The following is a 17839-nucleotide window of genomic DNA, read 5'->3' as shown; positions in this document are numbered from 1 at the left end:
CAACTGGACCCAGAAGCCTAAAGTAGCTTTTGACATGCTGGTGATACGGTATTAAAAATAAGTGCACCAACACTGTTGTTTTTGTGCAGGTGAATAATGTGACGCCAGAATATTGTCTTGACATCATACAGAAGTTTGAGGTATCAGAAGAAAACAAGAAGCAAAATGTTCTTGGGATTGAAGGTAACGTTTCTGATTTTGCAGTTAGTTTTGTCCTGATATGCTGTAGTGGACTAAAAAAGCTTTCACAGTGTATTGGTGTAGCTTATACCATTTGACTGCGATAGGAAGTTGCATAGAAGTTCAGCAGGCAGTAGTGTAGGTGCGTTTTTGAGACATGGGAGAGGTGAGAGTAGGTGGGGTGAATTAGCTGGTGTTGTACAGCGATCCATCATAGCCACCATACAGTAATGGGAATGCCTTAGGCTTGCATGAATTTACTGCTAATTGTGTATTTATAAAACACAAACATAAAGCATTCTATACTGTGCATGTTATACTGTAGCCTATTCTAACTGGAGTAATAAAAGCAAAGTTTTTGTTCTGCTGTCTCTGTAGATCTAGAATTGCTCCTGTACAATCCACAGATTTATGCTTATGTTAAATAAAATATGGATAGTTGCATTTTCTTTGGGTTTTAATACATCTTGTTTGCTGAAGCAATACTGAATGATATATTTATTCAGAACCTGTCTTAGTATCAAATCAGAATCTGAATTGGAACAAAATAAATTAAATGCCATGGCGTGTTAATTTGCCCAGAAGATAGCTTTTGTGAAGCAGCATAAGTTACATGGTGATGTGGGGTGGAGGGGGGAAGGGGAAATCTTCTTCTACATGGTACTTAAATCCTGGGTAGGGCCTCCCAGATCTTCAGCAAGCTTCTGGTGTGACCCAGGGCACTACACTTAAACTGAAATAAGGAAAGCAAAATGAACAAGCTAAGACACTTAAAAAAAAAAAAAAACTTCCGAAAGCATTTCTGTTCTCCTTAACCTTAGTGCTGCTTCTTTTAGGTTCAAGTTGCTTTCAGGGTTGGTATTGTTTGCACTATGCTTTTGAAATATTTTATATTTCTCATTCTCAGAGGAGGTATTTTTAAAACTTTCTCTGTTCAATGCTAATCTGGTTTACGGGGATATAAGCCAAGTACCATCTCCTCGGAGAAACTTGCAGCACAGTGAAAACTGAAAAGCAGAGTGGCATTGGCTGGCTTGGTGAATTGGCTAGTATGGGCCCCAGGCTCTCCAGGCTGCAGTACGGCCCTTCGGGTGGCTGCTACCCTGTCTACACGGTATCTGCTGTCAGGGTGGTGCTTCTTTATGGGAAAGGAGTGGCACTGGGGCAAAGCTGAAGTGTCAGCAATAAACTTGGGAGAAAAAAGCATTTGCTTCCAAGTCAGGATGTCAGTCTGGCTCCCATTTCTGTCCTGTGATCTGTACAAATTGTCAGATCTTTCTCAGCTTTGGTAGGAGTGTGGTGTTCTTTTGTTCTTGACACTGTTGCTGCCTTCTGAAGATTACTTCTCAGCTTGTGCCCTGTGGGGCATCAACAGCAGCACAAAGTCCTGGCAGATCCGCAGAATCCCAAACCTGTACTCTTGCAGGCTTCATATCCTACATCTCTTCTGCTGCCCATTATTTGAGGGATTTCCTCTGCTTCCTCTTCTTCACAAGACTTGTGATGGAGCAGAACAGGCCAGCTCTTACCTGTTACCATCACAAGGCTCCACTGAGGGAAACATGGTGCACGTGTCAAATCCTTTGCATTCTGCTGAACACGAGGCTGAGGTTCGCTGCCTCCCACCTGGCCAGCTTTGTTCCTCTAAGCAGGTCACTTGCCCTCCAAGGCCCAGTTCAGCATCCCAGGAAATGTGGACTGCTGCTGCTGAAGCATCTGACCCCATTTCTCAGTTAAACTGATGCTTTAACAAAAATCAGAGAGGGGTAGGGGATACCAGTTTGAGAAGGAGGAAAAAACAGTTTTTGTAACAGTAATGGCTCATGGTTTAGCTCCATACTGTCTGTTTGCAGTAGCATCTAGATGAAGAGATCGTTTTTCTCTCACTGAATAATTGTGAGGAAGGATATTTTCTTCCACCAGTGCTAACAGAACCAATAGCACCTTCTTCTGTTCTGCTTATTAGCAGAGTGGTTTTGTCTGAACTGCAGAAGGCAGGTTGAGCACACTTGTCTGTGTGCTGGATTTGGTGTGGGGAGGTTCTTCAGGGCTTGAGAGAATTTTTACATGTGCATTTTTGTCACCTGCCCCTTTCGAGGGCCTGAATGAAATATCTGATCTGAAAAGAGGTTGGACAGTGGCTGTATTGATCTGAGGGGTTTTTCAGCCGTCTTGTATAGCTAGTATTTGTTACTTTTATGCTTCTCTTAGAATCCTGCTTTCTTTTTTTACTGTTGGTTGTTAATTTCTGAAGAGGCTTAGCTCAATGCCATGTTTTGCAAATGCTTGTTGATTATTTTTTTTTTTGGCAGTCATAAATGTGTCTTTCTAGATTATATTTGCTTTTCGGGTTCAGAGCTGCTTGAAAATTGTCTGAGGATAAGGGTTGGATCTTGGGAATGTATTCCTCTCAAAGGTGTCAGAACTTCCATAGGCTTCAAAAAGAAATACCTGTGTGTGTGCCAGCAGTGGACTGAGTGTGTGCAGCCTCTTCAGTTTGCAAAGAATCAGGCAAGTTGCAGACAGCAGTTAATATGCTGAAAACATGGGGTACAGGAAGATTAATCCCTGCTATGTGATTTAGTTGCCTGAGACATGAGTTAGCACTGACAAGCATAAACAAAAAACAAATGTTAGAGTGCAAATCATTTGCTGATAATACGGACTGCACCCATGGCAAAACTGTTTCTCTTTGTTCAAAGGTTTCACCAACTTCATGCGCAGTCCTGCTTGCGATATATTTAATCCACTGCATTGCGAAGTGCATCAGGATATGGATCAACCCCTTTGTAACTACTTCATTGCTTCATCCCACAATACGTACCTGACAGGAGACCAACTGCTGTCCCAGTCCAGAGTGGAGATGTATGCACGAGTGCTGCAAGATGGTTGTCGATGTATTGAAGGTATATTTTTAGTGCAACTTGCTGGTTGTGACAAGTGTGATATTTCTTTTAACCACAAAGTCAGTGGTGAACTCAAAGCATTAATGCTTCACTGACTGATTAACTTTGGCAGCAAACCCCTGTTTTCTAGCAGTCTAAATTTTTCTGTTGAGAATGGCCTTCTCAGACATCACAGACACCCCTGTTTTCTCCTGCCTGCTGCTGTGGTGTTATGCTTTTTGCAGACAGTGCAAGTTTTCCCTTGCCCCACACTTGTGTGAAGCATTTTTTGTTGCCCAAGCCCCAGTAAGGCAGTGGGCAGGCATCTCGTTGTTCCACTCTGTGGTTTCCCATGCTGGAGGTTACCACTTTGCAGGAGCACTGCCTAAGCCACGTTGTTCAGAGTGAACTGAGCCCACAGAGACCTTTTTCTTTCATAAGCTGAATGGGAAAGTGGGTGTTTGCGTATGCAGTTCCTCCTGCGGATGCAAAGGGAAGATGAAGAGTGCCTGTAGGAGGAGGACAGGTGAGCAAATATTGCCTTCTGTCAGCACAGCTGTGTATCTATTTCTGTCACCACCTTAGAGCTGACAACTTGGGTTTGGTCTGCTGCAGTAGAGGTGATGTGCTGTTTCATTGGCTGGATGCTGGTGGAAGAAAACAAGATGCTGTTTGATAGCCTGGAGATCCTGTTGGCTTCTTGTTTAAGTTCTGCCTGATTAAAATAATAACAAAACATTAGTATTTCTCAAGATTCTGGGTGGAATAAAGTCTTTTGACAAATTTAAATTCAATTTTTTATGACTAGTATTGCAAAACTCATCTCTGGAAAAAAAATTATTAATTTGAATTTAAAAATTAATTAAAGTGAATCTGGGAAAATTGGGTGGTCTATCACTGTACTTTCCCTTCTGTCGGAAAGTTCCCTAGAACACACAATAGTATGTTATTTCACTTGACCTCAAATCCATTATAGATCCTGTACAGCCTGGTAATAGCTCTGTAGCTTTCTCTTTGTGGAATTTTTAACTTCCTGTAGAGGCAACAGTAGTGACAAGTTTGGTGTAAATCCAGGGTACAGTAATATAGTAGGAAAAGTATTACTGTCCTAGTCCGTCCTGAATGTGATGGATTTGATGCTACTCTTACTATGGTCAGTTATAAAACCGCAAGTTTAATTGGGAGTGGAAAAGGACTAAGTTGTTTTTAAATTGTTTGTCTTCAGAAGCAGAAGCTGCTTTCCCAAGAGACAGCTGTAAACATTATTTGACCTATTACGCCATTGTAATTTTATATATGAGGAGAAAAAACACAGTTTAATATAAGGGGGGAAAAAACAGTTTTAGGTTGCAGATTTCACATTTGATATAGGAAGAGACTGTTTTGTTAGTCTTAACTAAATTGGTAGGTCATAACAGATTAAATGAAACTTGTTGACACCTGTGTGGCTGAGTAGTGTACATGAGTTCTGCTGGCAAGCAAGATCAGCAGAAATGCAGAAGATCATGGGCATCTCTTAATGTATAGCTTTTTTGTCTTTATAGTGGATTGCTGGGATGGTCCAGATGGAGAGCCAGTAGTGCACCATGGCTATACTCTTACTTCTAAAATACTCTTCCGTGATGTGGCAGAAACTATCAATAAATACGCCTTCATCAAAAATGAGTAAGTGTAGGGTCAGTTTTGAAGCTGTACCTGTCTGTGTTGTGTAGTTAATCCCATGCCAAAATCGACATTCAACATCAGGAAGTTTGTATATTCCTTTAAACATGTTGAGAAATTATAAAGTTGATTCTATTCCCCTCTTTATTGCCTGTGATGTTTATTGTTCAACTGCATGAGCTCTTTCCATCAATCAGGTTAGGAAGTTCAACCTGAGGTAGAAAGACTTTTCAGGCATTATGAATTCAGTGATGTTTTGAACGGTCTCAGACTGTTGGATATCTACAGATTATTTTGCTGCTTTGTCTGAACAGAACTCCCTGCTCATATCCACAGGGAAATTATCCTTAAAAATCAGTACTATAACATTCTCTACCTAAGGGAAATACTTTATTTCAGTAGGAAAATTGAAAAGCTGTCTCATTATGTAGTATGAGGAAATACTGAGATGTAGGGTAATGTTCAGATTCTATTTTGTTTGCCATGGTACTATATAACAGTTTATTATGAAAATCGTGGAGTTTAACCATATATATATATATATCAGTCTCAAATCATGAGCAGGTGTATAGAATTTTGAGTAGTTTAAAAAGAATAAAGGGAAAATGCTTACTTCTCTTTAAAAAAAAAAAGTGACCCAATAATGGCCATATGAAAAAAACCAAAACACTAAAACCAAACAAAAAACACGAGCCCAGAAGTTTGGTGTTATTGATTAGATATGGAGGTGGTGATTTCAAAACTGCAGGAGGTGGTTCTTCACTTGGTGTGTAGTTAGTTGGCATGTGGGGTTCCTTGCCATAGGATTCTGGGGCTGCCAAGAGTTTAGAAAACAATGGGGCAGATGTATGGAAGAAATAGGCTGTTATATGCAGAAACAATGTCTTTAGTTCAGGAAACTGAAGCTGCAAATTCCTGGAGCTTGGGAGAGTATTCTGGAAAGTATTGCCAAATGTTTCTCCTTCTCCAGAGTCTGGGCATCTTCAGAGGTTTGGTGTGACTCACTGTAGCTGCAGTTATTAAGACAAAGGCAAGTCATTCATGCAGCTATCAGTCCTTGGAAGATGACCAGCGAGGAGTTAGCAATTCCTTTCAATCTGTTGATTTCTAAACACTTTTCTCCAGGAGCAGCTTGCAGGTCACTTACAGCCTGTGAAGACTTCATATGTGGCTTGCAAAAACTTCATGTACCTTCTGCTCAGTTAGGTAGAGCAGAAAGGCGTTGTGTTGCGGATGAGCTTTACTGCAGGTTTCTCCATGCCTCGCACTCGGTGATCATTGGTTCCAAGCTTTGTCACCCTGTGTGCTGGTGGGCAGGGTTGGAGGGAGAGGGCAGAATCGCCTGCAGGGACTATCTGAGGGATTCTGACAGAGCGAGGGTTTGGGAGTTCACGTGGAAAGTCCTTTTTCCCAAAGTGAGTGAGGATTACTGACAATGCAGAGGCTTAAACAAATACCACACAAACTGTTTAAACCAGTTTGTGGTCAGCGGTGCAGGTCCCCTCTCTTAAAACCGTTATGACAATGTCTGGGCGTTTTGTTTCTAGGTTTCCAGTGATACTGTCTATTGAAAACCACTGCAGTATTCAACAGCAAAAGAAGATCGCTCAGTACTTGAAGGAAATATTTGGTGACAAACTGGACTTGTCATCTGTAATCACTGGAGATTCCAGACAGCTTCCTAGCCCTCAAAATTTGAAAGGGAAAATCCTAGTGAAGGTAACTTGCTACTGGCGGCGTGTTCAAAATGTAACGAAAGTCAGCATATGATATTTATTGTAGATTTTCTTTGGCTTTGGAGAACCAGTTCGGCAGTACCATGTGGAATAGTACTGATGCAGCGAGTTAAAATTCAGAGCTTTTCTGAGACATGGAAACACAGTTTACCTTGGACTTGGCGGGTGTCCCAGAGTACTTCTGTGAGTGTTTCAACAGGGAGGTGATGTCAATAGCAGTGAAAGAAAATTCTTTCTATTTCTTAAGCATCTTATCAGAGAGTTTTAAAGTCAGGTGCTTATTTTTAAACCTTAGCACCAACACAGGAGAGCAGAAAAATTACACGAAATGCATCATTATGAATAGAAGGAACTGTGTCACTGTTCTCTGAACCTGATATTTTCTTTTTTTGAAATTTGTCTAATTTGCTATTAGTGGATATTGTTCTGTATGATTCATATCCCTGTAGGATCTAAATGGTATCCTACAGTCCCTCCTTGGACAAAGTATTTTGGAGTAATACAAAAGCATCTGAAAATTTCTTGCATTTCCCCCTCACCCTGCTATGAGCAGTAGTTCATGAAATGAAACACTTTTCACGGTTCATCAGCTGTGTTTATGAAAGAAGAGCCCTTCAGAAGGTGGCTATAAGGAGCGGCAAGGGAGGAGGCCCTGGAGCACTGAAGTTAGTGTTGTATGCAAGATTAATTGTTTGAGCCTCTCAGTATAAACGGATTTGGTCTGAAAGGAATTTTGAAGACTAAGATGGATATAATAAAGAAATGCAAGGCAGACCTTTGAGGGGATGATTAATAGCGTTGGGGCTTATTAGATTGTCTAATTTACTTTGACACATGGGGGCAATTACTTCGCTGTGAGCTCTTGAGATACTATTTTTCCCCCCCTATCCTCTGTATCAAGCTGGCTACAAGGATTCACAATTTTGGTTTGATGTTAGTTTGAATGTATTTCAATATATAGTACAGAGCTGACTCAATTAGAAAAACCTATTGAGTGTTCAACTGGATTTTAAGTTTCACTGAATCAGTTTTCTTGTGTAACTGGTAGTTAGTGAACTGTGCAAGCGTGTAGTGTCGGTGTTCTAGGGAGTCAAACAAAATTATATGTAATATCAGTCATGCGACAAAACCCAGCAAACCTGGCTTGAAATACTATCTCAATGCACAAAAGGAAGAGAGGTTTGGTACTGTGCTGTTCTAACATCAGCTTTTGAGCTGGCCTTCCTAGCACATTTGAGTTCGTAACTGCAGTTTGATTCTTCAGCTCACAGTGCTGAGACCCTGTGAGCCATTACAGAATGGTGTGGAGCTGAGCTAATGTTTTCAGAGTGAGGAATAGTATTTTAAGCATCACAGTATCTTTTCACAAAGCCCTGTCTCCCATCTCCCGCTCAATTTAAGCAGCCCTGTTGGAAAAGATAAAATCATATTTAGAAATCGGCATCTTGTTGAGAAGCAATTCTTGTCTTTTTGCTATTATTTTTGCTCTGTTTTATACATTTTCCTTTGAAAGGCAGTATTGATTCATTAGCCAAACAATTTCAAGTAATGGCATAATTTTCATCTTGCTAGTGTATTATAAAGAGTAATTCTAATAATACTCAGGGATTTAAGCCAGTATAAAGGTGCCAGCATGAAGTGAATTTGATCCACTCATTAGCAGGGCAGCATTATTAATTTCAAAATGCAGTCTATAAATCAATCAATTTCTGCAGAAATCTGGCTGTAATTCTTGTCTACCTCTGTCACTGATGAAGCAGGTAGACTGCAAACATTTCTGCAGTCAGTGAGGAAGACACAGAAGGAATAACACAGAAGTTTAATAGGTGACTTATTAAGTAGCAGATGGTAACGCAAGAGGCACTGGCCACAAGATACAGCTTGGGAGGTGCAGATTGGATGGCAGGAAAAGCTTTCTGAGCTGAGGGCAGCGCAGAGTGGAAAGAGGCTGCCCGTGAGGCTGGGGGAGTCTCTTGGAAGTTCGCAAGACTCGGCTTGTGAGCTCACCTCGAGCTGGTGGTGATCCCCCGTTGGTGGGGGATTGGCCCAGAGACCTTCAGAGGTCCCACAAGCAACATTTCTAAGGTTCTGTGATTGGGCTTCACTGGAAGTGGTCATACAGCAGGATTAAAGATGAATGCTCTAAAAAGGATAATCAATCTGTCAGAGCCTCTTTTTTGTGTGTTTTTTTTTTTTTTTTACCAGAAGTAGCCAATAACCTCTGTTTGATGCTCATCACTCTAATCAGATGTTGGAAACTAGACATGGAATTAAATAGTTCCTTTCTAATGTAGGTATATGACATTCACAGTACTGGATTAGCAATTTTGGATTGCTGACTACACTCTTGCATGAGCATGCAATATTTAAATAGGCTTTGCTGCTTCCTTCATGCTGATGGCTGCTTGCAGTGAGTTCTTTTGTGTCTGCATTTTCCATTCTGATGAAGAGCCTATAACACAATCTCAGCTTCTGATTTTTAGAGGTTTTTTTTTTTAAATATACAACAGTCTGCTTGCTAGGGGTAAGCCTGAAATATCTGAGAGTCAACTCAAAAAAAAAAAAAATCTTTTGGACACTTGCTGGCTTGCTCCAGAGATGGGAGGTGGTATGCTTTTTTTTTGAAAGAGCTTGCAAAGACCTTTTGGTAACAAACTCTTCCAGAAATACTTAAATTATCACCTGTGATAATCTGGGTCCTTGAACCAGTTTGCATGAGACTCTCTGAAAACGAATTCTAAACTCTGGTCACAATTTATATAAGGAATAGTTGAGGAATGGACTATTTTGATCTTTGCACTAAATAACACTGACCATGTGTGCATTTATTGTGAATATTTTTTCCCTTGTTTTAGGGTAAAAAGTTGCCATGCAGTCTTGGAGCAGATGCTGAGGAAGGAGAAGTTTCAGAAGAGGATAGCGCTGATGAAATTGAAGACGACTGCAAATTAAAGCCCTGCTATGTATGTGCATATAGACACTTCCCAAAACTGGTACATCTCTCCATGTCTCACATGTGTAACCCTCCTTGCAGTTGTCAGCAGATTAGGGTTTTGAGCTTTGATTTCTAAGTCAGGTCCTTAAGATACAGAAGTTAAATAATTCCACATTTAGATACGGAATGACATTGTTTGGAAACACACGCTTTGTCTTCTAAATCATATAAATAACAGCTTTTAAGTACTTGAGGTGCACTAGACTGAAAATACTGATGCCAGCACTATAAGCACACTAGGCTTTTTTTCAGCTACAAATATGTAGCACTCAAAACAGTGGCATGATGGAATTCCTACACAGTTGTTAGATGAAAATTAGGAAAGGAGAAGTACATATGAAAAAAATTTGAGGTGTGAAACGTTATTTTTAATCCTTCTGTCTCTTATTTTTTGATACTGAAGATTGCTTTGTTCCCTTTTATTTCTTAATTTCTCATTTATTTTTCTGCTGTTAATTTTATTAACACTTTTTTTTAATAGAAACTGAAACCGGTGTGCAGTGCTAATACACATTATGCAGTGGGTGGTTTTTTTTCTAGTCAGGAGGCAGCCTTGCTTCACCAGTTAAAACTTTGGAACAAAGAAAATACTATCTAGGGAGATGCAGAAAGAATAGATCAAATTCAGTTTAATATTTAGCAAGTCTAATGCTTATCTCTACTTCTGAATGTAGCCTGGTGAGTTTGCCTTGATGCCACACAGAAACACCTATCTGTAGTTCTCATTAACTGGTTTTGGTTTACATAATTTGTATCATTTCTGCTTGCTGTTGGCAATTGAAGGTTTTTCAGGATACTTTGGGATTTGCTTTACAGGTAACAGAAGTCCCCATCTGAACAGGTTCAGAGGAAGTAGATGTTCATGCTGGTTCCTCCCCTCCCCTGATGCTGCTGAAATGCTGGTGTCAGCAACATCTCTTGAGGGGTTCGTGTACCCCACACAGAAGGGCTGATTTGATCCCCCCCTTAGATAAACAAACCCCCTCTATGCTACTGGACAAAATCATGATTAACTCATGTCTTAATTATTTAAAGGTTAGATTGCACTTGGATGTCATTCAACCCATATGTTCCATGAGACAGTCTCATACAGAAGCACAGCCTTGCAGGGAGCTCTTGAAGCATAGGATAAACTCAGCTTGCTCAGTGACTCAGAATGCTGTATTGCCGTTAGTGTTTACTACAGAATTGGGAATATTTGGTATTAATTAATTTATGGGGAAGCTTGAAAACTCCCAATCCCATAAATCTTTAGGAATGTGATTGGGTTTAATTACAGGTACAAACTTCTGCAGGTTTAAGTTCAGGGAAAAAGTATGTATTGAATGGACATAACTAATTATGGGTATAGTAAGGTGAGGTAAGATTGCTCAACCAGTTCTGAAACCGATGTAGTGCCTGATTCATTGTCGTGCTGTTCAACAGGAACAGTCTGTAGTCCGCTTGTGCTTTACTGACATGGCTTGAGCACTTCTGATGAGATGATGTTTTCTTTAGCAGAAAGGCCCTTAAAGCCAATGCAAAACACAGTGTGTCTTCTGGGGCTAGAAATGGAACATGTTAGGATGGAACAGTTGCTTCATCTCCTGCCTCAGGAGAGGTCTCGCACCGCATGGACAGAGGAATGCTTGGTGCACACTGTTCTGTGGGATTCGCTATTTTAAGCACATTATGTAGGAGACTGGTTTGTGTCTGTATAGTCTGTGTGGCTCTTGTTAACAGTAATTGCTTCCTCTTTCTTACTGTTTGGAGCAGGAATCTGATGATGCTTAGGCTGTCTGGTATTTTGGAGGAAGTGTGGAAGTGCATTAGCTGAGAATTCATGCCGTCTTCTGAAAGAGAAGCTCAGACTTGTACTGTTCAGAAACAAAGAGTTAACACCAGGGCCGGGTTCTGGGGTCATCTGTGTGGTGGACTGTGCTTTGGTGGGCAGTGTAAGCTGTGTCAGGAGGACTAACTGAGGAGAAAAAGGAAAATGGAAATGGCAGTAAAAGCCACAAATAGAAAAGGCAAAGTCAGGCAGGGTTATGCAGGAAGCTTTTTCTTGCACAGAGAAGGGAAATGTTGGGAGTGCTGTGTGGCCTGAAGCGTGTGTAATGCTCCCTCAGGCTGTCCCAGAAGTGATGGACGTAATAATCTGCTTTAACTGGATTTCTTAAATGTCTTTCAGAGTAATGGTGCAACTGAGCACCAGGTGGAATCTTTTATAAGAACAAAACTGGAATCTCTGATAAAAGAATCCCAAATCAGGGACAAAGAAGATACCGACAGCTTCACTGTGAGAGCCCTGCTAAAGGCGACTCACGAGGGTTTAAATGTTAACCTGAAGCAGGTATGTGGGTTTTCCCCCTTTGCATGCTCTGTTGAATATTAGACAGTGCAATGCGTATTGCACACTTTTCAGATGAGAAAGTTGATAACTTATGAACAACTTCTGAGAGTTTGTTTTATCCAAAACGAAAACTTGGAACTGTTTCAGGAAAATATCCAAGGGAGAATTTGAATGGTCAAATGTGAAGAGTATGTTGTTTCAATGTGTTCTAGTCTGGTTTGTACCTTGTAAAATTTAGAAGTACCAATATTGCAAGAGCGTGTCAAACAATTTGGTTTGTGTCTAGGTTACTGGGGAAAGATCCTTTTTCTATGGCCGTAGTCCTGTCGAGACTGGCTGTGATACCTGAAAGCGTTGTCTGCCTGTAACACTGATGGCTGTTTTGTACAGCCCCAAAACACAGGACTCTGCTTTTACTGCCCTAAGCAAGGTTCTGTTTTTTCATGACTGTTTTTTCAGACTTCTTTAGATCGAGTGGTATGTTTCTGTTCCCTTTTGATATCAAACTATTTTTGTAAAGCAATAAAATGAATGGGAGTTTTGAGTACATCAGTAAACAGTTAAGAGCTTGAATCCACGGTTACCATGCTTTCACCTCAACTGGATGCAAACCCCAGTATGTTAAATACAGTACATTGTTCTGTGGGGGCTCTGCTTCCTCTGCAACTGGTATAGCCTTAAAGGTCAAGTACATGTAGCTCTGCTCTCTGCGTGTCTTCCCACTCTGTAGTGTTTATGTAGTTCTTGTCGATCTCTTTCTCTGAGGCTGGACCCATGAGACCTTTGCCTGAGGCCAGACCTGCCTACAGAAAACATACTCGGCTTGTGCTGGTGCTTGAGACCTCTGGTGAGAGCTGTGCTGTGGTGGGCAGAGGCTGTACAAATGCAGAGGACAAAGCCACCTGACCTGACAGAGGAGGGTTATTTTCAGACTGTGGCTTTGCAGTGTGAGAACAGTCAGCTTGCCTGCTCCTTTTGGCCTTTGAGAGGTCAGAAAGGCGGGATTTCAGAGAGCAAACTCCCCTTGTTAGTGCAGATGATCAGATACGAGCCATTTCAGTATTGTTTTGTGTTAGAATAGTTCCATTTGGTACGTCTCCTGGTATCTGGAAAATGATTGGCCCCTAGACAGCATTTGAGGGGGTAAGGAGTTTTCTTTAAAGAATGCAGATTTCCCTAAGGTGTTTGTGCTGGATATGATGCCTGAGATTACCCATTACACATCATTGATGTGACCAGAATACTGCAAATACTTCAGTAATGCAAGTGCGTTATTCAAACATCTTTCAGGTAATAATATTAAGGAACAGAATTTTCTAATTGACTTATTTTAAATTATTAAGGGACATTTAGAGATCTCTTCCCTTGCTGCGACAGTCCTGTGTGAAGGTTGATTGTGTGTGACTGTTGTTTTCAAGGGTCTTAAAGCAATACTGAGCTGAACAATTAGTAATATCAAGTTAAAACAGCTGGAAGATTAATTTATAGCAACTGTTGACCTAGATGGGAGAAAACTAAGTGGTTAAACGTTGTAATGGTTTGGTAATTCTGTAACTCATTAGCTAGCTTTGGTGGTGGTGTTAAGCTCTTTTTTTAGTAGCTACTGTGTAATCCATGTACCAGAAAAGGATCTGTTGAGAAATTTTTCTACCTCTTTGCTGGTCAAATCTCATTTAGCTTTACTTTGTTACTGATGTAACTGTGCCTTTCGTTTTCCCAAAGATTTGATATTTAAAAAAAAAAACAACATTCACAATGCAAGTTTATGTACTAATCTCCAGTAATTATCAAGTGGGTTTTGGGGGCATGAGGAAGGAAGGCAATATATCTGGTACTGTTAGGCCTGATACTAGTTTGGATTTGCTGTTGAAACTATCAACTCTGACTCTTATCTGCAGGAGAAAGGTATTTATATGCCGAGGTTTCCTTCTGTGTTTTACAGAGACTTTTGGCTTGAGCTAGAAACAAGTCTTTGAATGTAGATACGGAACTTACTGACTTTCCTGGACCTGAAGAAACCATCTAGTGCCCTTATTGTTATGATAGCCAGAACTGAATTCCAGCTCAGCATTGAACTGGAGTTCATAGGACTTGCTGAAATGCTGGGGGAATTTTCTTCAGCACCTTTAGGTCTTTGTTTTGCTCTTTAGAAGATGAAGGGATGTGCTTTTCTGACAGAAGCAGCTAGATGCTGCCAGGAATTTTTAAACTGATGACTAGGGACATGGCTGTAAATGTGAAACTTGGACTTCAGGCTGCCTGTGAAGAGTCCACATTTATCTGTTAGGAGATTTTTACTTTTTTGTACCCACCCCCCTTTTCGTTTGTGGCTGTTTTCAAGTACACTTTCAAACGCTGTGTTTTGTTGCTTGCCTAGTTTTGCTAGACCGTTCTTTCTACGTGGTTGGTTGTTGTCTTGAGTGTTAATGTTACTGTTTTTCCTTACAGTTAGAGGATTGCTAAGCTATCAAGTATATAAAGAAATTGAAAGAGTCCTGTAATGAGATTTTTTGGATTTCAGTTTGTGTTCACAGATCAATATGTTGTGTTTAGACTTTAACTCACTTTTCTTCTCACTTGCAATCACTGTACTTTTCTAATAGTGAATCAGGGTGATGTACAAGAACTTAAGATAGGTTGAAACTGTATCTTTCAGAGTCTGTAACAGGCTCTTTAAAGATACTTCTGAGCGTATCTAGTTACACTTCTTATTGCACTTTCTCTACACAGAACCTGGACACAAAAGAAAGTGGGAAAAAGTCTCATAGTCGATCATTAATGGGCAACTTCGGTAAACACAAAGTAAGTAAAACAAGAGACTCAGTTTGTTATTCCAGGTCTGGCAGCATTCTGGAAGCACTGGGTATGTTTTACTGCCTGCGCAAGCATGGTGTGTGTGTGGGCAGCGAGGAAAGACTGTGTGATTACACTCCGTATATTTATTGCTGTTCAGAAGAATATTAGCAGCCAGCAGTATGGAGAACCCTTTAAAGATGGTCACACAAACTCAAAAAAACCTCTTGCCTGACCAAAAAGATCACTTTACTAGTGATGTGGAATTGCTGATTTTTCTGACCAAACTTGCAGCAGAAGAGCAGTGTAGACAAATGCCTTGGCATATTCTTGTTTTCCAGACCTCTGTCCCCATAGCTGACAACGTTTGTTTGATTCGGGGTCCAGTGTTATGGTTTCGCACCCTGAGCAGTGCCGTGCAGAGTGTGCTGTTACTGTCTTTCCACTTGCTTTAAGGGACTGCCATGACTGAGTACTGGCTCTGGGCTCCTGCTTTGTAAAAATGTGTTCTTTTCTGATCTCTTCATGGTTTTGCATATAGTTTTTATACGTTTGTGTAGCTGCTAGGTCAAATTGTCTGCTTCACTGGGTCTTCACTGTGGCGGCTCTATTGAACCAAGCAAGAGCTGATATAATTCAAATGAGCGTGAGGTTTCATTTTACAGCTGGACAGATAGCAGCCACCAAAAGGGACAGTGTGCCCATGTCTCCTGCCACTCCTGTATCCTGACAAGTGTGTTCCTGTCACCCACCTCCCCGATTCCCACACTCCCACGGTGCCTCGAGGCTTGGGTTTATTGAACATGTAGCCTCAGCATAAGCTGAATCAGCTGAAAGCTGCATTCCTCCCAGAGTCAGTTAGCAGATACCAAGTAAGTAAATCAGCAGATAGGTTCGTTGTGAGAGGGGCAGGCAGCAGGCCTGCAGCCGAGTCACTGGGCCACCAGCGGCTTCCTCTGCCCCAGCCTGGTAGACACCCGCATTCCTCTTCAGTGCTCTCCGTGGTCAAAGCTGCAGCCAAGCAGGGTGCACGCTCTAATTGATAATCTGAGCAGCAATTTAGGAAAAACAGCAATTATGAAATACTTCATAGAACTTAATCAGCCACCAGCTGAAGCCAGCTAGGAGCCATCAGAAATTCTCTAGGCGGACAATATCAGGACTCCTATTTACACTTTGCTTATAAGCTTACATCAGTTTAAAGTGATCATATTTCCTTCAGCTGCTCTAGCTAAGTGCACGTTATTCGCTCAGTATGTGTTGAGATCTGCAAGTAGCTGTTGTGTACGACAGTGGACACTTTGTGTTGTGACCTGTGCTTGCTGATGGGAAAACAAGTGCTGTGGAATGAGATGGCACAGACAAAAGTCTGCCACTAAAAACTGCTGGTTACACTGAGGGCTGGAAAGTATGCTGATGATTTACTTCCTTCAACTAGTTATCCTAATGGACATAGCAGGTTGGAAAGCCCATTTGTTTCATCTCTGCTGAAAAGAGTATATCTAGATTTTTTTGCCTCTTTTTTAAAACAATGATTATATTGTAGACTGAGGCAACAGTCCAGTAACTTCCCCCTTATGCCTTTCCAGCTAAAGGAATGCCTGGGAAGGATGGTTACTATTGATATTTTTTCAGGTACAGAATTATCCACCCAGGGTTATTGACTTGTGATGTTTTCAGCTAGCTCTTGTGCGAAATGTATTCGTGTATAAACTCTAAAAACTTCCAGTGGAGAGACAAAGACACTAAGGCCGGCGATTCCTGCAAGTTAATGTGGGAAACATCCACAGTGCAGACCTTCAGGTTCCAAAACTGAACCATGGAAATTATTTCCAATATAGTCAAATTTATTTCAGCACTAAACACAGCAGACTAAATTATGTACATTAGTGGTGTATCACAGCAGGAAAGAAGAAATCTGTGTTCAATTAGCCATGTGAGCAAAAGGATAAGGAGCTCTCAGTTATATTGTTAATTACTCTTGATGAGAAGGGACTGAAGAAAAGTCTCACTTGAAGCCATAGTGTTACAAAAGATGTAATGTTGAAATTGGAAACTGTATTAAATAATAGGTGCTTATGAAAAAAGGTGCATTTTAGATTTTAATCTTTTTATCATAGCTGTATACTGTAATAATTTAGGAGAACTTGAATGCTTGTATGTGTGGCTCAAAGGCAGCAGAAAGATGATGTTTGAAAATTTTGCCCAGACTCTGTTCTCAACTTCACAAATGAATTTGTTAAATTTTCTAAACCGGAGGGCAGCAGAGGTAGGTGGAAGCAATGCATTGTATGTTTCGATCCTACTGTGCCTTACTGTTTGTTAAATACGATATGATCCGTTAGAATTCCAGCAGGACCAGTGCCCAGTGTACTGGAGACAGTGGAGCAGTGTTGTCCTCTCACGTCAGGAGGGAGGAGGGAGAGAAGCTGCAGAATGCGCAGTGGCCTGCAATGGACCGGTCAGTTTGCAGAAACCATTTTCTTCAGGCTTGGCTTTATCTGCTTGCCAGCAGATAAACCTACTTGGTGGCTGCAGGCTTGGATCCTTGCTTTGAGTGAGATCAGGGCACAGATGCTTTGTGTTGCCTTTCCTTCTCCACATGCATGGAAAAACTTGACGTGGCACCCAGGGTTTTCTGCTGCCACCCCCCCAGGGGCCATTCTGTGTCCTTGTAGGACACTGGTCTTGAGCTGTAAACCCGCTGCAGCTCACCCACCACTTGCCATTAATGACAGTAACGTGAGTTTGCAGAACCACCCCATAAACTGACACAGCTGTACTTGGTTCTTCCCCAACAGAAAGCGGTGAAGGCAGCATCCAAATACCATAGTGCATCAGATGATGAAGAAAGCCAGCAGAACTCTTCTGGGAAGGAAATGGGGCAGCTCCACAGGTGAGCTATGAATCACCGTTGTTTTACAGCGCAGTTAAACCTCGAGGCATGTTTACTACTATCAATATTTCTGTGTCATTGCCTCAGGGAAGCCTGCTCTTAAGAGCAGGTCATTTATGACACTGCTGTTGGGGTGTATTTTGCTGTGGCTGCTGTAGCCCGGTATTTTGATAATGTAGGTTTTCATAGGTTGCAAATAGCAATTACCCTTAAACTGAGAAGTGTGATAGTAATACTCTTCTAATGGAAAAATGCCAATCTGCATTTTACATGCTGTAAATAGTGCTCAAAGAAAACTCTTTAGGCTAAATAAGGGTACATCACAGCCCAGCCAACTTTATTACATGCGAGAATGTAAAG

The 17839-nt window shown here is 41.1% G+C and overlaps 1 protein-coding gene across 4 annotated transcripts in view; it reads left to right on the top strand.

The window, feature by feature from the left end:
• Positions 1–17839, top strand: part of PLCH1 (phospholipase C eta 1) — a 58351-nt gene that overhangs the window by 26748 nt on the left and 13764 nt on the right. For all 4 annotated transcript variants that reach the window (XM_074878377.1, XM_074878378.1, XM_074878376.1 and 1 more), the window contains exons 6-13: positions 90–183; positions 2883–3086; positions 4610–4730; positions 6275–6446; positions 9319–9426; positions 11629–11790; positions 14521–14592; positions 17385–17479. In XM_074878377.1, coding sequence (XP_074734478.1) covers positions 90–183; positions 2883–3086; positions 4610–4730; positions 6275–6446; positions 9319–9426; positions 11629–11790; positions 14521–14592; positions 17385–17479 — 1028 coding nt within the window. The remainder of the gene's footprint in view (positions 1–89; positions 184–2882; positions 3087–4609; positions 4731–6274; positions 6447–9318; positions 9427–11628; positions 11791–14520; positions 14593–17384; positions 17480–17839) is intronic.

Source organism: Strix uralensis, chromosome 9 (genome assembly GCF_047716275.1).
Source record: "Strix uralensis isolate ZFMK-TIS-50842 chromosome 9, bStrUra1, whole genome shotgun sequence".
NCBI classification, from domain to species: Eukaryota; Metazoa; Chordata; class Aves; order Strigiformes; family Strigidae; genus Strix; species Strix uralensis.
This window is presented reverse-complemented; position numbering and strand designations above follow the sequence as displayed.